The 20,158-nt window shown below is 61.2% G+C and overlaps 2 protein-coding genes across 4 annotated transcripts; both read right to left on the reverse strand.

Moving 5' to 3' along the window:
• Nucleotides 1-3,537: 3,537 nt before the first annotated feature.
• Nucleotides 3,538-7,733, reverse strand: SLURP2 (secreted LY6/PLAUR domain containing 2). Its single transcript, XM_040494585.1, has 3 exons — nucleotides 7,567-7,733; nucleotides 4,051-4,149; nucleotides 3,538-3,820 (listed from the first exon to the last, which is right to left on the reverse strand). Exons 1-3 carry the CDS (start codon nucleotides 7,661-7,663, stop codon nucleotides 3,684-3,686), a joined length of 333 nt encoding a protein of 110 aa, XP_040350519.1. The 5' UTR covers nucleotides 7,664-7,733; the 3' UTR covers nucleotides 3,538-3,683.
• A 4,477-nt stretch (nucleotides 7,734-12,210) lies between these two features.
• Nucleotides 12,211-14,461, reverse strand: LYNX1 (Ly6/neurotoxin 1). Of its 3 annotated transcripts, none has more exons than XM_040494582.1 (4): nucleotides 14,354-14,461; nucleotides 13,255-13,456; nucleotides 12,945-13,046; nucleotides 12,211-12,736 (listed from the first exon to the last, which is right to left on the reverse strand). In XM_040494582.1, exons 2-4 carry the CDS (start codon nucleotides 13,304-13,306, stop codon nucleotides 12,540-12,542), a joined length of 351 nt encoding a protein of 116 aa, XP_040350516.1. In that variant the 5' UTR covers nucleotides 13,307-13,456; nucleotides 14,354-14,461; the 3' UTR covers nucleotides 12,211-12,539. The 3 variants fall into 3 exon arrangements, with proteins under 3 accessions (XP_040350516.1, XP_040350515.1, XP_040350517.1); XM_040494581.1 differs by lacking the exon at nucleotides 14,354-14,461 and adding an exon at nucleotides 13,878-13,915; XM_040494583.1 differs by lacking the exon at nucleotides 14,354-14,461 and adding an exon at nucleotides 13,698-13,819.
• Between the last annotated feature and the right edge of the window lie 5,697 nt (nucleotides 14,462-20,158).

Raw genomic sequence — 20,158 nt, forward strand, 5'->3', positions numbered from 1 at the left:
CCCTCCCCCCTGCTCTCCTGTGGTTGAAATTCACTGTCTGGGGACTCCCCCCGCTCCCACCCCACCGCCTTTCTATGGTCTCTGGACTTTCCTTTGAGATCGGCTCCAGGGAGCTGGAGGCGCTTGTGTGTCCCTGGCGGGGACTGGCGGGGCCTGAGGACGAGGCGCGTGGTGACTCTTAGCACCAGGCGCATGTCGGCCCCTTCACCTGCTGGGTCGTAGCGTCCTTGCTGCGGCCCTCCAGGTACACGCCACCACCCCTGTACTCGGGACACAGGGTCAGGGGCTCCCGGCCTTGGCAGGAGCTGCCCTGGGCGGGTCACCTAGCTTGGGCTGGGGAAGCCGAGACGGCGACCGGGCTTGTCTGATTTGACACTTCACCACACCGCACAGCTGCAGCTCGGCGCTGATGTTGGATGCGGCTAACCGGATCAGACACCAGCCGCACACACCCTAGGCTCCTCCTGGTCTAGCCCAGTTCCTTTGCTGCAGCCACACCAGCCCAACCCCTCGGCCTCGGACCCGAGGGCCCCGCCTGTGCCCTCCCTCCTGGACACACCCGTGGCCCCCGGTATTCGCTCCTCCCGCGGTTTCTGCCTGATCCCTGGGCAGCCAGGCTGAAGCCGGCCGCGAAGTGTCAGCTGTCCACCTAGGTCGGGGAGGGATGTGACCCGGGCAGGGTCTGGGTGGGCTCTGTCTAGGATGCCAGCCGAGAGGCCTCCAGCCACCCCTCTGTTCTACCAGGAGCCTCCAGGTCAGGGCCCGGTGTGTGACCGGGGTCAGGGTTCTGGGCATGACCAGCGTCAGGGCTCAGGGTGTGACCAGAGTCGGGGCTCAGAGCGTGACCAGGGTCAGGGCTCAGAGTGTCACCAGGGTCAGGGTTGAGGGTGTGACCGGGGTCAGGGTGAGCGTGTGACCGGAGTCAGGGCCCCTCTGCTGTTGCCCCATCTACGGCATGGCCTCCCCTCCGGCCTGCCTGTGGGTGACCTCCTCTGGGCAGTGTCTTCGGGCCCCAGGAAGGCAGAGGGGTGTCTTGGCCCAGGCTCCCGCTCAGCGGTTCCCCTGTAAGCCGATGTTTCTACACCGTGAAGGGAGTGCACAGGGTGCAGTTCTCCCCAAGGCAGGCCCGGAACCCTCGGTGCCGTGCCCTTCCTGAGGCCCCTGCGGGAGGTGCCCTGACGTGTGGGCACACGTGTGCTGGTAGGCACCAGCACGCGTCCACGCCGCGGCGGGGACCTTCCACTGCAGCCACACCCTGTGGGTCGTGTGCTCGGAGGCACAGAGCTGGGAACCTTCGTGTCCCCCCCACGCCACGGGGCTCCTTGTCCCCCTGGTCAGGCTCTCTCCTCCCCGCTCTCCGTCACCACTGACCCTTCCAGGAGATTCGCAGGAAGGCAGAGCTGGCAAATGGCCACTGTCCATTGCAGGCATTGGGGAATGACCCATCCGCTCTCCGACGAAAACCGTTAGACATCAGTTGTACCTCCAGACTCAGAACCCCTGCCTGGGAAGCCTGAAGGTCTTATCGGGTGCTTACCCAGCCCTCGGCGGGCCCTCACGTTGGGGCACCTGCCTTAAACCAACCACGGAAGGCGGTGGCTCTGTGGGGGCGGGCACTCCCTCCCGTCCACAGGCGTCTGGGTGACATTTCAGGGGCCAGCATTCAGCAACATTCTTGGGGCATCTTAGAGTTTCATGCACGCGGCCGACTTGCCCCGGGGAGCACCCTGCACGGCGCGCACGGGGCTGGCTTCCAGCCTTTCCCTCTCCTCCCGCTTCTCTCTGTTTCTCCCCTGCATTTAATTTAATTTAATTTTTTTTTCAACGTTAATTTATTTTTGGGACAGAGAGAGACAGAGCATGAACGGGGGAGGGGCAGAGAGAGAGGGAGACACAGAATCGGAAACAGGCTCCAGGCTCTGAGCCATCAGCCCAGAGCCTGACGTGGGGCTCGAACTCACGGACTGTGAGATCGTGACCTGGCTGAAGTCGGACGCTTAACCGACTGCGCCACCCAGGCGCCCCTTTTTCTCCCCTGCATTTAAAGTGCCAGTTGCTTTTACGTTGTCCCTTTCTTTTTTTTTTTTAATTTAAAAAAAATTTTTAAATCTTTATTTTTGAGAGAGAGAGAGACAGAGGGCAAGCAGGGGACGGGCAGAGAGAGAGGGAGACACAGAATCCGAAGCAGGCTCCAGGCTCCGAGCTGTCGGCACAGAGCCCGACGCGGAGCTGGATCCCATGCACCGCGAGATCATGACCTGAGCTGAAGTCAGACGCTTGACTGACTGAGCCACCCAGGAGCCCCTCGTGTCGTTCTGTTTAGATTTGTGTGGAATCATGACTCTTTCTCAGTCTGGATTTTCAATCTTGCTTTGATTTCTGAAATCCTCCTTCTCTTGTTAATTTGTAAGAGCTTTTAATGCATGCGCTTCTGATGGCACGCGATTCACCCACTGCAAGCGTTTTCGGTGTGCTCCCAGATTTGTGCGACCGCCCCCCGTCAGTGTAAGACTTTCCTCACCTCAGAAAGGGACCCACCCGCCTCCTGGCCTACTTGCCTGCTGTGGGCATTTTGTGGAAATGGACTCATAGAGGAGGTGGTCTTTTGCATCCGGCCTCTTTCCCTCAGCCTGACGCCCTGGGGCCCGTCCCCGCCGTGGCGGTGCCTCTGGAAACATCCCCGCGCCTGGGGAGTCCAGTCTGTCTGTCCCCTCGTCCGCTGAGGCGCTGGGCGCGGCTTCCCCGTCTGGCTCTTGTGACGACGCTGCCGTGAGCGCGGTGTGAACGTGTGAGTGTTCATCTCTCCGGGTGTGTGCCCCGGGGATGGAGTTGCGGGGCGTGTTGTGACCACGTGTAACTGCTCGAAGAACGCGTCTTGATTTTCTATGCTGAGCCGTCTATCGTGTTGACTATCTCTCTTTTGACATTTAAAGCTCGGGTTCAGTGGGACCGCCTCTCGATAGGAGGGGAGCAGAGGCCGGGAGCCAGCGTGGTTTTCTCCCGCGGGGTCAGCTTCCCCACCTCCGGCCTGTGACCGCCGTGGTGGCCACGGTCAGTCCCGCCTGGGGGCTCGTAGGGGCCTCTCCCGTGGGCCGAGGGCCCTCCTTGTGCCTCCCTGTGGGGTCGCTCGCTCTGCTAGGACGCTGTCGCCGCACCGCACCGGCTTTTCCACGTCTTCTCAAGAACGTGGGAGAACGTGGCCGGGGTAAGAACAAGGAAAGGGCCGGGCGGTGAGCCCATGGGGAGGTAGGGGGACCCGTGCTCCACTTTGCGGCCCGAGGCTGGTGGGAGCCATGATTAAAAGTGCGCCAGTGTGTGTGTCTGTGTGTGTGCGTGTGTATGGGTGTGTGTGCACGTGGGGGTGTGGGTTAGTGTGTGCGGGTGCACCTGTGGTGGGGGCTGATTCCAGCCTCACCCTCTCACCCGGCTGCTCTGTCCCTTCCATCCTCTCCCCTGCTTCCCCCAAAGTCCCCGCCCCCTGCCAAGGGCCCCTCCCCCTTCCTCAGACCCACGCAGTGCCACCCTTGGGCCCCCTGACCCCCCTGCGCGGCCCGGGATGCTCCTGGAGCGCCCCCCGGCCCCGGGGGCCCCATCTCAGCCGCGGGCGGAGCAGGCTCTGCCTGGGGGCCGGGGCGCGACATCGGCTCTGTGAGCAGGGGCAGCGGCTGCGGGTGGAGGGGCGCTCAGTCATGGTTGCAGAGGCTGTACTGGCAGCAGACAATGGACACGTGGGGGCCGAGGCCCAGGGTAGAGACGTCGGGGCAGCCGGTCTGGCACGACTTGGTCACCATAGGCAGGTCGATGAGGCTTAAGGGGACCCCTGGGGCGGACGGAAGGCTCCCTGAGCCTCTGCACTGCGTGCCCCCTGCCCCACCGGCCACCAGCGCAGCCCCCCTCCCTCGGGCCCTCTCCGGGGCTGAGACCAGGGGGTGCTCCCCCCGCCCTGCTCCTGACTTGCTGGGAGCCTGGACCAGCTCCGCCCCCTCTGAGCCTGGCTCTCTTCTGGGCAAAGGGGCCACGGCTGGCCCACCCCACACGCGCCCCACTCACGGGTGGCGATGGTGACGCAGTAGTTGGAGTTCCGTGGGCATCTGAACGCACGGGTGCACCCTCCGAAGTCCTTGCACTGGTGACACATCAAGGCTTGGGCTGCAGCCGAGGGCGGAGGGACAGGTGGATGGACAGACGGGGACACAGGTGTGGGCAAGTCCTGCCTAATAGCACCCGCTACTCCTACCCAGCGCCCCACCGTCATTCTCAGGGCCCTAGCCCTGCATCCTGGGGTGCCGAGCCCTCAAGACCTCCCAGATGGGGGGGTGGGGGAAGGTCACCATGTACGAAGCATCAGCCCAGGGCCGGGCAAGGTCCCGAGGCTCCAGCCTGTGGGACCGCGCTCTTCACGGGAAGCAGGGGCCAGGCCTGGGACCACGGCTGGATGGGTGCTACGACTGGAGGCCGCTCTTCTGAGTCCCCCAGGCAGGAGAGCGCTGGCCCGGGGTGGGGGCAGGATGGGGTCCTCTGGGCTTGCTCTGTGACATCCCAGGGGAGCGGAGCAGGGCCGCACCCTGAAGGAGTTGAGAGTTGAGGGAGTTTGGGATGGAGGGAAGGTGGTGAGGGCTCCCCAAGACACGACCGTGCCCATTTTCACCTTGGGGGGGCGGCCTGGGTAGGCCCCCTTAGGCACACCGGCACCTTAGTTCAAGTGGCTAAAGTCACGGGGCCTTGCCGGCCTCCGTGGGGAGTGGGGACCAAGGGTGGCAGGTGTGCTGGGCAGTGAAGGGCCGGAGGGAGGCGGGAGGGAGGCCAGCATGGCTCTGTTCTGTGAGGCCATCACGGATTCTTCTGGAACACTGAGTTCACTCCATAAATGTCTGCCGGCTCTGCCCTCCCACGTGGGCACTGCGTGGGGCCCCCCCGCCCCCTCTCCCTGCCGGGCTGTCTGTCCTTCTGCCCCCCTCCCCCCCCCCCACCCCCCCCCCCCCCCCCCTTCTCTGGTTCCTGAGCTTCTGTGCAGGAGGTCGAGCCACGGCGCCCGGCCCTGCCCTGGCTGCCCGCGCGTCTGGGCACAAACGCAGGGCCAGCGGGGCGAGCCGCAAGGCGCGCACTGCCCCCACTCGCCGTGTGCAGGCTCGGAGCCCCAGGACGCTCGCACCAGAGTCCAGGAAAACACGCTCACCGCCCCCCTCACTCCCTGGTCAGCCCTTCCGGCCTCGCCCCCCCATCGCCCTGGCTCTGCCCCGGGTCGGCACACTTTCAGGCCCGGGTCCTTGACCCTGATGGTGCACGGCACACTTGAGCCAAACCACATACGCACGGGCACTGGCACGCACACCCGGGCAGGGGCTCCCGGCCCCCTCCCGGCCTCACCCTCTGCTCCCTTCCCGCCCCCCCCGCCGGGGGCTGTGGGCGGCGCCCTCCCAGAGCCACAGAGCCGGAGGTGGAGACAGGACGTGTCCACCGTGGCGGGGCGCCCACCGTCAGCCTACACTCGCCCGCCAGCCCCACAGAGCAATCCGAGACCCCACATGTGACCAGGAGAGGTGACGGTTCCTGTCACAAAGCCCAGCAAAGCTGCTTGAAGCCACCCTCACATCAGGCCTGAGGACGGTGTGGTACGTTGCATACGCCGCCACCTAGTGGACAGACAGGGGAGTGTCACCGGCCGACCCGGGCAGTCTGGGTCTCCAGGGCGTCAGCGAGAGAGAAGCAGCTCCTGCCTCCCGCTCTCCTCTGCTCACCCCCCACCCCCAGATGCCTCCCTGCGCTGCCCATGCTGTGCCTTCTGCTCTCCGGCAAAACAGGCCCAGCTCATATGCCACTCCGCTAGGGAGGTCTCCTGCGGTTCCGGGCAGAGTTGATGGCTCCTCGTCTGACATGCCCACCACGATCTGCTGATGCCCCTGCCCCAGCCTGGTGATGGGGTCCCTGCCCCCATGTGGTCTCACTCAGGGCTGGCTCCCCATCCCCGCTGCCTCCGATGTGACGGACACGAGCGGGCATTTCGCCCACTCTTCTGACCCAGAGCATCCCTCACATAGCACCCCTCCTCTGTACCTAGTGGGACTGAGGAGAAGTTTGTGGAGGGAGGGAAAGAAGGAAAAAGGAAAGGAAGGGAGGAAGGAAGGAGGGAAGGAAGGAAGGGGGAAGGGAGGGCGGAGGGAGGGGGAAGGGTGGCCAGGTGTGCAGGCTTCCGGGGGCTCGTGTCGTCTCCCGATCGGTGCAGCAGGCAGGACACCTCCCACCCTGCCCCTGTTGGCTCTAAACCGGGACTGGTGTGCGGACTGGGGGGAGTGCGCTTCCCAGGGGTAGCAGGGAGAGGGCGCCGACGATGATGTGGCCTGTGGGGCTCCTGTGATCCACTGGACCTGGGCTAAGCCAGGGGAGGGAGGAGGGGCCTGTGGGTGGCCCCTCCCAGATGCCACCGGACCCCCCCCCCCCCCCCCCGCCGTGACCTAGTCCCGGCGGTGACAAAGACTTTCCCCATGTGGAGCTCAGGTCCCCAAACCCCTGTCCGTCGGCACTGGTGACCCAGGAGCAGTTCTTAGGGGCCATTGATGAGACCCGGGCCCCAAGCCTCACATACGTTCCCCGCCGGACAGAGGGCCTGCACAGGGCCTGGGCATGGTCGGGAGGGTCCCAGCAGGTAGAGACACTGGCAGACCCCAGAGGGTGGTGGGTGGAGCCCTGTGCCCACGCCAGGGGCTGTCCGGACACTCCCTCTGTCCATCTCATTTAAGGCCATGGCCGCGAGGAGGGTGCCAGCCCAGATGTGGAAACAGAGGCCTGGCCAGGTGAGGGCCGGGGGCCGGGGGCCGGTCGGGGTTGGGTCAGGGGCCCAGCTGGGTTCGTTCGGGCATCTGGGTGGGTGAGCGGAGATGCCATCCACCTCGGCCGGGAGGAAAGATGATGAGGCCGGGTGTGCGCAGCCCCATTTGAGGGAGATGTCCCCAAGGAGCCCTGAGGCAGGCATCCGGCCCGAAGGGCCTGGAGCCGACCAGCCGGGGCCAGCGATGGCGGAGGTGGGCCCAGCCGAGTGCAGAAATGGCCCGAGTGAGGTGACTGGACCCAGATGGAAGCCAGAGCGAGGGAGCGGAGGCCGGGGTCCCAGCAGGAGGGACTTAGGAGGGGGCCCGGAGAGGGTGGGCCCAGGAGACAGTGCCGGCCAGGGAAGAGGGCCGTCGTCAGACTCAGTGCGGGGGGGGGGGGGGGGGGGGCCGCCGGGTTGGGGGGGGGGCCCCGGGGGGGGGCCGGCGGGGGCGGGGTGTCGAGCTGGGGCAGGGCACAGAGAGGCGGGCGGTTCTTACAGGGCACAAGGACAGCGCTCGGGGCTCGGCTGACGGGCCTGTGGGTCCCGGAAGGGGCCGGGGGAACTACCGGGTGCTGCCCACGGGCAGAGGGTAGGAGCTGGCTGGTGAGGCGGGGCCGGTGCCCCAGAAAAGGGGGTCAAGGGGGCAGGAACCGGGGTCCTCTGAGGTAGGAAGCCACATCCCGGGGCTCGGTGGTGGCTGAGGCTGGGGGACCGGCTTAGAGCAAGGGTGGGGGGTGGAGGTGGCACCCGGGACTCACCGAGCTCCAGGCTCAGGGCGGCAGCCAGCAGGAGCCCGAGGAGCAGCCGCATGGTGTCCCCGAGAGAGGCTGGTGCCCCGGGCAGCCAGGCTGGCATCTTATACCTGCCGCTCCCACCCTGCACCAGCCGGGCTCCGCCGTCTGACTCGCCTGCCAGCTGACTCAGCCACGGAGCCAGGCTGGGGCCCACGCGGCGCTGGGCCACCCGGCCCCCAGGCTGGAGGGCGAGCCCAGTTTACCGCATCAACCCTTCCCTGTCCAGCAGGTAGGATAATCCCGGTCGTAGGGCGGGGATCGCGCCAGCCCACCCGGCAAGGAGGCACAGGCAGCACGCGGCCTCTCGTGTCCCGCGGGAGGGTCACCCCTCCCCCTAGACACGCCGAGGAAGCCGAGGCCGGCCCGGCCAGAGCCCTGGCCAGCGCTGCCCCCGGGGTGTCAGGTGACCAGCTTCCCTCCGAAGGGCCGGAGCATGTGCCTCCTCAGCCGGCCGCCTGTCCGGTGGGCCTCTGCCCACGAGTGGCAGCTGGGAGCCGCCCGCCTGGCCAGAGTGCTGAGGGCTCGCGTTCGCTGCCGTGGTCACGCCGCAGGGCCCAAGACCTGCGGCTGTTTTCCCCCGCGGTGGGGGGAGAGCAGAAAGGTATTTGAAAGGGTCCCGTGACGGGTGACACCCGACAGCAGCCAGACATGCCAGGGTGACCCACGAGCCACACCGCTCTGCTAAGAGCTGTCGGGGCTGGGGCACCACGGGGGCAGTGCAGGTGGCTGTCCGTGGGGAGCCGGCCCCACCGTCCGGGGATCCCCGTGCGTCTGCTCTGGTTCCCGGGTGGCTTCTGTCCACCCCTCTAGCTGGTGGGCTCCTTAGGGCTGGGGGCTGGAGGGATGGAGAAGGAGCCAGGAGACTGGGGTGCTAGGTGGGTTCCTGGGGTCCCGCCTCCCCCCACCAGCGTTCTCTAGGGGCCCCTCTCAAAGGGTGGGCTGGGTGAGTTGCTGGGCCCGCCTCCTTCCCGTCCTGCGTGGTCCCCTCCCGCGGGTCGTCCCCTTGCCTGCGTCCGTCCGGGCTCCGACGTCGACTGGATGAGCCAAGGTGAACAGGAGTCTGGGACAGACAGAGCCGGCGTGACCAGCCATGCCAGACCCAAAAGGTGGACCTAGCTCAGACCAAGGTGGCTGGTGAGGACAGAGAGCAGGGCAGACACATTTATTCATCCATTTATTCACTCACTCCGTGAGATACGGAGCGGACCCCTCGGGTGCAGAGTGTAAGCAGAGGAGGGAGCTCTGGGGTGAAGGCGGATGCTTGTGTCGGTCAGGGTCAGGGTCAAGGTCAAGGTCAGGGCTAGGAGTTAGCATTAGCGTCTGACAGGGACACGGCCTGGGAAGTGTGACGAAGGGAAGGGACGCCACCCGTCAATCCATCCGTCTGTCCGTCTGAGGCCTCCTGTGTGCTGGTCACTTACACCCACAGCCTCGTTAACCCCCACGAGGCCTCAGCTCGGCGGGGACGGTCGTTCCCATTTTATCAGTGAGACAACGGAGGCTCAGAGATGTGAACGGGGAACTCCCGGCAAGTTCAGTGGTGGGAGCTAACAAAACGCACTGAGAGGGCACGCGGCAGAAAGAGGCCTCTCCCTTTCTTTGTACCCTTTCCAGAGGTTTAGAAGAACAACATACATGCTCACGGAACAAACCAGCCGCTGTAAAGGGGATGACGACGCGGTTGGTGCCGCCCCCTGCCCCCCGCCCAGCAGGGCACCTCAGCCCTGGACGCACACCTTCCTGACGCCTTCTCTCCGCGCAGGGCCGGTGTCTCTAGGTGAGCGCCCACAGCCCCAGCTTCTCAGCTGTGCCCCAGGACAAGGCACAAAACAGCCACAGGAGGGGGCACCGCACAGCCAGCACGAGGGACCCCCAGGCCGCTTTGAGACGCCACAAAGACCTCTGAGGAGCCCGAGCATCTATTCACACCCAGGGGGTGCTGGATTCTGTCGGAAGGATCCTGGAGTCACGTTGGCGCCCCTGCGCTCTCCCCCGTCGGCGACGCCAGCCCACGGCCCGGGACACAGATGGCGGGCCGGTCGCCCTGCCGCTGGTCCTCACGGCTTCTCAGATCTCTGGTTCCACTTTTCTCCTGCGAAGCTTTCCTGACCCTAAACTCTTGTAATGACTTCACAGGCTAAGACTGTTTTCCGTTTACAAACCCACCTCCTGGGCTTCGCCCTCTCAAGCTCCTAGCTGCTGGGAGAAGACAGTGCACAGTGGGGCGGGCCTGTGGGGGTCGGGCGAGGTGGCCAGCCAGCCTGCCGGGCGGGCCGCCACATCATTGCTCCGTGCCTCAGTTTCCTCACCTGCAAAGGGGGCACGATAATGGCTTCCACCTTGCAGGGTGGTCGTGGAGCGCTCAGAGCCACGACCACAGGGAAACCAGACAGATGTGGGTTACCATCCTCGTCGGCGACATCCCCACTGGCATTTCCCACTGGGGGCCTGGCCCAGTATTGGTTGAGGGCTTTCCGGGGGCTCTGTGCTGGGTTTCAGAGACATCCGGGCCAGGCAGAGCCCTGTCTGTGGCGGTGGAGGGGGTGGCATGGTCCTGGGGGACCTGGTGCGATGTTGTGGGTGTTGGCCTTGGACCAGGTCGCGGCGGAGCATGGGCAGAGGGGTGCAGAGGGCAGGTGTGGGCACCCCCATACCATGGCAAGCCCAGCTCGCTGGATCCCTGCTCTCAGTGACCCCGGAGCCCACAGGGGGACACGCGAGGCTCTAACTTCATCCCCCTTGTGATGGAGGAGGGAGGACTGATCCCGTGCCCCTCCCAGCTCTGGCCTACGATGCCAGCTGGCCCAGGACGAAGGTCTTACACAAGCGATTTAACGACGGCTCCCAAGCCTCTCCCACTGAGTGAGGAGGTCAAGGCTGGCTAGGGCTGGAGGCCCATGTCCACCCCTTCCACATCCAGAGGCCTGTGCTGGCCCTCCAGCCAGCTCTGTGGGGGCAGTGCTGTCACTTCCAGGAGGCTGACCACTCCCGGGGGTTCGTTGGATCTGTGGGAGCTCAGGGCGGCGGTCTGGCTTGCTCCCAGCCTCCCCAGGGAAGGGCTCACACAGGATCGGTCCTCGGGGGGAGGAGACACCCAAGTCTCCTGTGGGGGCTGAGCTCTTGACCTCACACTCCTTGGGGTACAGCCCCTTCCTGCCTCTTGGCCCAGGATGAGACCCATCTTCCCAGACCTTCTGGGAGGTCCAACCAGGTCGGCCTGAGGACCCCTACCCAGGCTGGCCCAGGCTCTCCTAAGGTATCCTGATCCCTTGAGATCTGGAATCACAGCTTGGAGCTCTCCAGGTTGAATCTCTAGCACAGGCTCCCCCATCAGGGCCATGCTTCGGGGCAAGGGCTTCTGAGTCCCGGGGACTGTCCCACCACACAGGCATTTGTTGTAATGCTGCCAACTTGGGCCCAGCCAGCTTTGAAGGGACTCCTGGGCCCCTCCAGAGATGCTGAGCTGGGGACACTCGTTAGGTAAGGACGCTCAGGCCCCGTGTGACCTGGGCCACAATGTCGCATGTCCAGTCTGACTTCACTGGAAGGAGGGCCAGTGTTTCCTGGGCCACCCTTTCCAGGATTGTTGTTGCTGGGTGACTCTTGTTTCCTAAACCAGGCCAGAGATGGGGTTCACCTAGGCTGGGTACCCTTTAATAATGCCAATTCTTGGGCCCCCGAGAGTCCCCAATACCCCACTGGGTTGGGGGCACCTGGAGACCATTCCCCAAATCAAGGAGGGAGCTCTTTAGCCCGGGGAGGACTTCTCTTTCTCCCCTTGGGTAGTCAGAGGGTGAAGGGTCCCATGGAGACCCTCAGGCTGGTGGGCTCAGCCTCTGGGCCGGGGCCGGCTCACCGGCTCTCATTCAGCCAGGCCCGCAGGCCAGAGCAGGTGGGGACCAGCCACGAGTGGGTGTGGACAGTGGTGCTTTGGATTGGAAGGTGCAGAGGGACTTCCGGGATTCTGGAGGGAGCCTGGTCGTCTGAATCTCAGACCCTGCCTCCTCCAGCCTCTGTCCCCGACCTCCTCTTTCTCTTCTTAGGAACACGCCCCGCCCCCCCCCCCCGCCCCGCCCCACTCACCCCTCCACCCCAGGCCAACCGGGATGCGTGCTGCTGCTCAACCCACTCCCTGAAGGGGCAGGCGAGGGCTGAAAGGCCAAGCTGTTTGGCCCCACCTTCTCCTTGCCAAATATAGCCCCCGGTCAGCTCTCAGGCTCCACCAAATATAGCCTGCCTGCCCTGCCAAGTGCCTGCAGTGTCAGGCCAGGGTGGGGCATGCGGCAGGTCAAGGGTTTGGCCTGGCAAGAACGGGAAGAACCTCTCACCAGGCTTCCGGGGCTGGGGGCCTCAGGGCTCTCTTCAGGACGGCCCGCCCCCTCCCCTGCCCAGGGCCGCCTGGAGACACAGGACTTCCCTGCACTACTCCCTGGGGCGGCTGACAGGGACAAAGGCCTTCCTCACATGCCCACAGAGACAGCCCTCGTGCGCCTCCAGAAAGCCCTTCTTCCTAGGGTGCCCCCACCCATCCTGGGTCCCTACTGTCCCCCACCCCTCCGCACCCTTACTGAGCAGACTGCGGCAGCTGCCAGGAAGGTGGGCCAAGTCTCCCCTCAAATCAGTGTTCCTCAGCCAACTGAGAACCCCAACTGAGCAGCACATTTTGCCAGACACCCCCCCTCCTTGGGCAGAGGAGGGGCGAGCTCTCCCACCAAGGCCAGACAACTTTGGGAGAGCTGGTCCCACATCAACCTTTTGAGAATGAAAGTCCTGGTCTGGGAGGAGGCCCCAGGCCGCGAGCCCCCGAGTCCTGAAGCTGACGGTCCCGGGTGTGGCTGGGGGGAGGGCACCAGGTGGGTGGGGGACGCAGGGTGAAAAGGTAGGGCTGTGCCTCTCAGAACTCCGTCCTTGAGTGGGTCTTGGTGGGGGGCAGGGATTTAGAGCAGACCCCAGACAGTAGCCAGGAGGATGGGGGCCAGGGCCAGGGCCCCCGGCACGGCGAGGCCAGCGCTGTTGCAGAGGTCATACTGGCAGCAAGATGTGGTGGAGGCATGTTTGGAGTAACCGTCGTACACCGTCTCGAAGCAGCTGGGCACACACGACTTGCTCACCTTCATCCTGGTCGGCGTGTAGTCTGCACGGGGGAGCTGGGCTAGGACCCCACGTTGGCCCGACTCTGACATGCAGGGCCTTTAGGGCAGGCTCTCCCTCAGCCAGGTGCTCCCAGAAAGAACCCCAGGGCAGGTGGGGCCTCCCTCCTCAGTCCCCCCCCCCGGCCCCGCCGCTCCTAGGGGCAGGCAGAACACCCCCTCCTGCTCCCCGGGGGCACCCCAGTGACTCACAAGTGCGTGTGGTCATGCAGTAGGTGACCATGGCCGGGCATCGCATGGGATTGAAGCAGTTCTCGCCGTTGTAGGCACACACGTGGCAGTCCAGAGCCTGGGCTGGGGGCCGGGGGATGGGGTGGGAGCTGGATGGGGGTCGCACAATGGGGGGAGGCCCCTCCTCCAGCCCGGCAGGCCCCAGGTCCCATCCCCTCCCCCCCGCACAGCTGGAGGCAGAGGTGGTTTTTAGGAAGCCTGGCCTCCCTCCCCACTCCCAGCCGGCCTGCCCCCAACAAGGGTCTGTCCATCTGTCTCTTCTCCATCTTACCCAGAGGGAGGCCCACCAGGGCCACGAGGAACAGGGTGAGCAGGGGCGCCATGGATGGAGGCGAGAGGACAGAGTGGCAGTGGGGAGTTGAATGGAAGCTGGTCCTTGATTTCAACTCAGGCTGGGTCAGGGGCGGGGCACAGAGCGGGTCAGACAGCCCCCTGCCCTCCCCGGCTCCTGGTTTACTGGAGGCACCGCGGCCCTGCACAGAGGAGGACAAAAGAGGGTGGTCACCCAAGGGGACCCGGGCAGGGGTGCTGGTGGGAAGGTTTCCTGAAGAAGGGGACACAAAAAGAGAAGGAGGCGGGGGGCGGGGGGGGGGGACAATCCAAGTGGAGAGACTGGTGTCTACAAACAGATCTGTCGTGCAGGCTGAAGGGGTGGTGTGGGGAGGAGGGTTCATGCGGGGGCCCCACGGAGCCTGCCACACAGTTCCTCCTCACCGAGGGCCCTGAGTACAGGTGAGCGGCCAGGGCACCACTAGGCCCCAGGGTGGGCCTCTCCTCACTGCTTCCCCTCTGCTTTGCCCCTGGGGTGTCCTTGCGTGGGTCCCCCACTTCCGCTACTTTCAGGGCCGAGGCGGGGGCCGCTCTCCCGGGAAGACCTCCGGAGCCCAGTCTTACTTGGGCTTCAGGTCTGAGTCCTGGCCCGGCGGGAGCTCCTGGCAGGAACAGGCTCTGATCAGTCTGTGGGGAAATGCGCTTGGGGCGTCCACGCGGGCAGGAGAGCAGGAGGAACTTCCGGGTCCCTACATGGTGCTCGGGATGGACACGTCCAACCTCTGGCTGGGGGGGTCGGGGGAGTCTGGACTACGACTTCCCTCCCCTCCCCCTGCGGGGATTCTCGGGGCCCAGCGTCCCGTCCCAGGGGGCCAAGCCTCCGCCCCTCCGGAGAACAGCAAACCAACCCGTCAACCCAGTTCCCAAGAGTCACCCTCAGGGTGCGGCGGTGGGAGGACTGGCCTGGCTGCTCCGCTTCCCGCCCCTTGCCCGCGAGCCCCGCCCCGAAGACTGCGGTCCCAAGCAGAGTGGGGGAGGTTTCGGGATAACCTAAACCGTGACCTTCAGCACGCTGAGCCTCCGCTGCGCCCAGGACTCACCCGCGGCCGCTCGCCAGCTCTTCCCTGGGTCTGAAGGCGCGACCGGACGGGCGCCCCGCAGTGACCACGCCGGAATGCCCCTCTGCGGCCTCCAGAAACTGCCAGCCAGGCCTGACATCCCCGCAGGAGGCGCCGCCCCAGCCCGCCCCCGGCCTGCTTTGGACCGGCCCCAGCCCCGCCCCGGTCCGCCCCCGGCCGGCTTTGGACCCGCCCCGACCCTGGGCCCCGCCCCGGTCCGCCCCCGGCCGGCTTCGGACAGGCCCCAGCCCCGCCCCGGTCCGCTCCCGGCCGGCTTTGGAACCTCCCGACTCCGCCCCCAACTCTATTTCATCTAGGCCCCGCCCAGGCTCCGCCCATCTCCCCTCCCCCGCGCCCTAGGTCCGCCCAGGCTCCGCCTATCCCCTTTCCTGCCCCCGCCTTAGCCCCGCCTCGCTCCCGCCCTCAGCCCCGCCCAGTCCCGACTCCGCCCCAGGCCCGCCGCCTCTCGGCTCAGGCTCCGTCCAAGGTCCTGTCCAGCTTCGTCCCTCCCGCCGCCTCCGGGTTCCTCTTTCCCCGTGGACTCGAACCCCACCCAGCCCTGGCATCGCGGAGAGCCAGCCACGCCCAGATATGTATGCTGCCCCCCAGTGACATCCACGCGATCCCCTCAGATGCACGCGCACCGCTCAGGGACTACCTCCATGGGATCTGGCCGCTGTCACCCACCCAAATCTTGGGTTTCTCCCTGCTTCTGGCAGCTTGTCTTCGCCTGCTCACCCCCGCCATCACCGGGCCCCTCATTCCTTGAGCCCAGTTCAACCGAGCTGCTGCGTGGAACAACCGCCCCCCACCCCCAGGAGCGCAGTGACCCCTGGACCCGGCTCCCTATTCAGTCTGCCTGCGTCCCCACCTGGCCCTGCCTTCCCTGTTGAGTGACTTCTGCGTTTTACCTAGCATTTCTGGGCTTCCGTCCCCACACCTGGTCCCATCTCGAAAAGTGAAAAATCAAGCCTTGAAAGGATCCCATTATTTCACGGACCCCTCCCACCATAATAATATCAGTATTAAATAATTGTGGTTTTTTTTTTTTTTTAAATATACAACTTCTCAACATTTAGTTTTCTTCTGTTTGGGGCAAAATTTAGGATTTTCATGGGCCCTAAACTTTTCATTTTTTTCTTTAATTTTTGTTTTGTTTTGTTTTCGTGTTTATTTATTTTGAGATAGAGAGAGACAGAGCACGAGCAGGGGAGGTGCAGAGAGAGAAGGAGACAGAGAATCCCAAGTAGACTCCACGGTGTCAGTGCAGAGCCCAACACGGGGCTCAACCTCATGAAACTGAGCCGAAATCAAGAGGCACAGGCATAACCGACTGAGCCACCCAGGCGCCCTTTTCCATTTTTTTCTAATGTGAAACACACACACACACACACACACACACACGGTTTTTTTGACCATAAAAGTTTTTTTTTTTTTCTTTCTTCATTTGAAGGAGATGGAGTACCTCTGGATCCAAGCAGGCCACCTCTCTGGGCAGATTGGGTGTTTGGTCCCCCTATTTGCCAATAGTCTCCGAGAGGCCCCATGTCCCATAAATATTCTCATCCTCACGAGGCTCACACTCTAACGGAGTAGAGAATAAACACATGGGTCAAAACCAGAGCATGTCACTGGCTTCAGCACGAGGCCGTGATGAATTGATAAGAACGGGTTTATGGCCCCGCCTTAAACGACTGAAACACGGAGTGTAAACAAAGCACTGCTTTTCGGACATGGTGTGACAGGCAGACAGACACGGTGATTCTGGAGGAAAGGGACTCCGGTGAAGGGAGGGGCTGCAGGCCGCAGCACTAGAACCAAAGAGAGCCCCCCGGTCTCCCTGATGGAGGAAACAAGTGGAGAGGCGGGGAAGCCGAGGCAGCTGGAATTTCCAGGGCAGAGCCCGGATGAAGAACTGCCCAGGAGAGAGCTAGGAGGTGGGCAGAGGGTTCCATGCACACATTTGAGGAACTTAAGAAGAGGCAGAAGAAGTCACTGAGAGGGGGCAGGCAAACCAGTCCCCAGAGTCACACAGGCCCTGGGGGTCACCTGCGTGAGTGGGGAGCAGAGACCTTGGAAGTTGGGGCCACCGGACAGAGTGCTCAGAAGGAAACTGCCCTAATTGTGGGGCCTGCTTGAGCCTAGATCACACTGAGTGATCACAGATCACACTGAGTTCCACCTGACCGAGCATAAGAGCAAGTTTTGAAAGGGTCCAATCGTCTCCACTAACTAGATTGCATCCTGAGACAGAACCCAACATTATTTAAAAGAGAAAATAAGCCAGCATCTTACAATGTAAATTTCATCTAATTAAGTACCTGACACTCAATTGAAAACCCCAGCAGGCATGCCAGAAAGGAGGGATAGGTGACCCGTGGTGGGGAGAAGACAGTCCTTAGAGCCACGAGCGCCACCGCTGGTCATGTCCATGGGCAAGCACATGAAAAGAGACACTGTATTTCCCATATTCAAGCAGACAGAGGAGGGCACGGCTGTGTCGGGGAGCCTCGGGAAACAGAGAAAACACAAACGGAGCTCCTAAAGACGGAAAAATAGCCGGGTGGGGTTAACAGCCCACTTGGGTCTGCGGGGCAAAGATCAGCGGACTTGAAGACTAAGCATGAGGAAGAGGGTCCCAGGACACAAAGAATGAAAAGGGACAGCACAGTGGGGGCCTGTGTGTCGCTGGAGTCCCAGGAGAGGCAAGGAAGAGAAAAAGGTTTTCAAAGAAACAATGGCCAAATTTTTCCGAATTCGTTAAAAACTGTACACCCGTGGAACCCAGAAACTCAATGAACCCCAAGCACAAGAAATATGAAGAAAACTAGGCCAAAGCATCCCCTGTGCAGGTGCCGTGGCAGCGACAAAGAGGAAACGCCGAGGGCCCGGCAGACTGCACGCAACGGCCAGGGTGACCAGCCCTCAAGCGAAGAAGACAGAAAACCCAAAGCAGACAGGGCAGCATCGCCCACCTGGAAATGCCAGAGGGGCGGCTGCAGAGCCCTCCTGCAGGGCAGTGGAGGGGGGGGTCCCGCAGGCAGAGGGAAATTATGCGGCGCCCACACACATCCACACGGAGGAATGGAGAACACCAGAAATGGGAAAAAGAAGGTACTCGTCTTATTTTTAAATGACTTTATCATTATTATTATTACTATTATTAATGTTTATTATTTTTGAGAAAGACACAGAGCATGAGTGGCGGAGGCGCAGAGATCGAGGAAGACACAGAATCCGCAGCAGGTTCCAGGCTCTGAGCTGTCAGCACAGAGCCTGATGTGGGGCTCGAACCCATGAATGGTGAGATCATGGCCTCAGCTGAAATTGGACACTCAACCGACTGAGCCACCCAGGTGCCCCTGTCTTATTTTTAAATGACTTTAGAAGATAATTGGCTGCTTAGAGCACGAGTAGTAACAATATATTAAGAGATCTTTAGCAAATGTTGAAGTAAATTGCGTGACAGTGGTAGCACTCACAGCCCCAGACGGGAGAAGGAAGTGCACCGTTGTGAGTTTATTGCCTGCATGTGAAACGGCACAGTTCTTGAACACAGACTGTAATAAATTAAAGATGTGCACTATGAACACTAAAGCAACTGCAGAGAGAGAGAGAGAGAGAGAACAAGGAGATAAAATGGAATCAGAAAAAAGTAATCTGTTCGTCAAAGAGAAGGCAGAGGAAGGGGGAGAGGGAAAAAGCATGGGGTCAAGGAGAGACAATGGGAGAAGAGACTCAAAGCCACCTGCACCTGAACCCCACTCTGTGGTCAAAACTCTCAGTGAGGAACAGAGACAGAGCCACGTATGTGCTGTCCTCAAGGAGCCCACTATACGTATATAGACACGAACAGGCTGAAGTCAAAGAGAAAGGCACCAATGTTAACGCTGATTAAAAGAAAGCAAGAGTGGCCATATTGATATCAAAGTGGGTTTTGGAGTGGAGAATATAACCAGCAAGGAATGGGGACACTACATAACCTTGATGGGTTATGTAGGGGACAGAGCAACCCTAAGTGTTTATGCCCCTAACAATTGAACTTCAAACACAGGAAGTACAGTAGCCTGGCAGAAAACTGAAGAGAGCAGACGAAGATTGGGATTACAGAGGTTTCAACACTCCTTTCTCAACGTCCCAGGGCAGAAGTGGACACAATCCTAAGGACAGAGGGGAAGTGAGAAGCACGACCACCCAGCATGGCCTGGTTGATGTCCTGCTGGGGGTACACACCTTTCGGAGTATGCACAGAGCATTTGCCAAAATGACCTGTGCTGTGGGCCGTGAGACACAGCTCAATGCATTTACAAGGATTGAAACCATACGAATGGTTTCTTTACACAACAGTGGGATTCAATTAGATCCTGAGAACAGAAAAATATTTGTAAGCTCCCTCAAATATTTAGAAACTGGGCAACACATTTCTAACTAATCTATGGGGTTGCTGGGAGAACTGGACAGCAAAGTGCAGAGGAATGAGACTAGACCACCTTCTTACACCAGACACAAAAATAAACTCAAAACGGATGAAAGACCTAAACCTAAGACAGGAAACCATCAAAACCTTAGAGGAGGGGTGCCTGGGTGGCTCAGTCGGTTGAGTGTCCGACTTCAGCTCAGGTCACGATCTCACAGTTCGTGAGTTCGAGCCCCGTGTCGGGCTCTGGGCTGATGGCTCAGAGCCTGGAGCCTGCTTCCGATTCTGTGTCTCCCTCTCTCTCTGCCCCTCCCCTGTTCATGCTCTGTCTCTCTCTGTCTCAAAAATAAATAAACTTTAAAAAAAAAAAACCTTAGAGGAGAAAGCAGACAACAACCTCTTTGACCTCAGCCACAGCAATTTCTTACTCGACAGATCTCCAAAGGCAAGGGAAACCAAAGCAAAAATGAACAATTGACCTCATCAAGATAAAAACCTTCTGCACAGAGAAGGAAACAACCAGCAAAACTAAAAGGCAACCGATGGAATAGGAGAAGATATTTGCAAATGACATATCAGATAAAGGGCTAGTATCCAAAATCTATAAAGAACTTACCAAACTCAACACCCAAAAAATAAATAATCCAGTGAGGAAATGGGCTGAAGACACGAATAGACACTTTTCCAAAGAAGACATCCAGATGGCCAACAGACACATGAAAAGATGCTCAACGTCACTCATCATCAGGGAAATAAATAATCAAAGCCACACTGAGATACCACCTCACACCAATCGAAGTGGCTAAAATGGACAAACCAGGAAACAACAGATGCTGGCGAGGATGTGGAGAGGCGGAAACCCTCTTGCCCTGCTGATGGGAATGCAAACTGGTGCAACTGCTCTGGGAAACAGAGTGGAGCTTTCTCAAAAAATTAAAACTAGAACTACCTTATGACCCAGCAATAACACTGCTAGGAATCTACCCGAGGGATACAGGAGCGCTGATGCCTAGGGACACATGTACCCCAATGTTTATAACAACGCTTTCAACAATAGCCAAATACGGAAAGAGCCTAAGTGTCCATCAACTGATGAATGGATAAAGAAGATGTGGTTTATACATACAATGGAATACTACTTGGCCATGAGAAAGAATGAAATCCTGCCAGCAGCAACATGGATGGAACTGGAGGGTATTATGCTAAGTGAAATAAGTTAGTCCGAGAAGGACAGATATCATAGGTTTTCACTGATGTGTGGAACTTGAGAAACTTAACAGAAGACCATGGGGGAAGGGGAAGGGGAAAAAAATAGATATGAACAGAGAAGGAGGAGGCAAACCACAAGAGACTATTAAATATAGAGAACA

The sequence above is a fragment of the Herpailurus yagouaroundi genome, unplaced genomic scaffold, assembly GCF_014898765.1.
Source record: "Herpailurus yagouaroundi ecotype Mexico unplaced genomic scaffold, PumYag 186, whole genome shotgun sequence".
Classification (NCBI taxonomy): Eukaryota; Metazoa; Chordata; class Mammalia; order Carnivora; family Felidae; genus Herpailurus; species Herpailurus yagouaroundi.

Coding starts and splice junctions, on each gene's coding strand:
- SLURP2 (XM_040494585.1), bottom strand. CDS start 7,663: ATGCCAGCCTGGCTGCCCGGGGCACCAGCCTCTCTCGGGGACACCATG. Junction 4,150..7,566: donor CGCCCTGAGCCTGGAGCTCG/GTGAGTCCCGGG, acceptor CCTCGGCTGCAG/CCCAAGCCTTGATGTGTCAC. Junction 3,821..4,050: donor CTGCGTCACCATCGCCACCC/GTGAGTGGGGCG, acceptor CGTCCGCCCCAG/GGGTCCCCTTAAGCCTCATC.
- LYNX1 (XM_040494582.1), bottom strand. CDS start 13,306: ATGGCGCCCCTGCTCACCCTGTTCCTCGTGGCCCTGGTGGGCCTCCCT. Junction 13,047..13,254: donor CCTGGTGGGCCTCCCTCTGG/GTAAGATGGAGA, acceptor CCCGGCCCCCAG/CCCAGGCTCTGGACTGCCAC. Junction 12,737..12,944: donor CTGCATGACCACACGCACTT/GTGAGTCACTGG, acceptor TCCCCCGTGCAG/ACTACACGCCGACCAGGATG.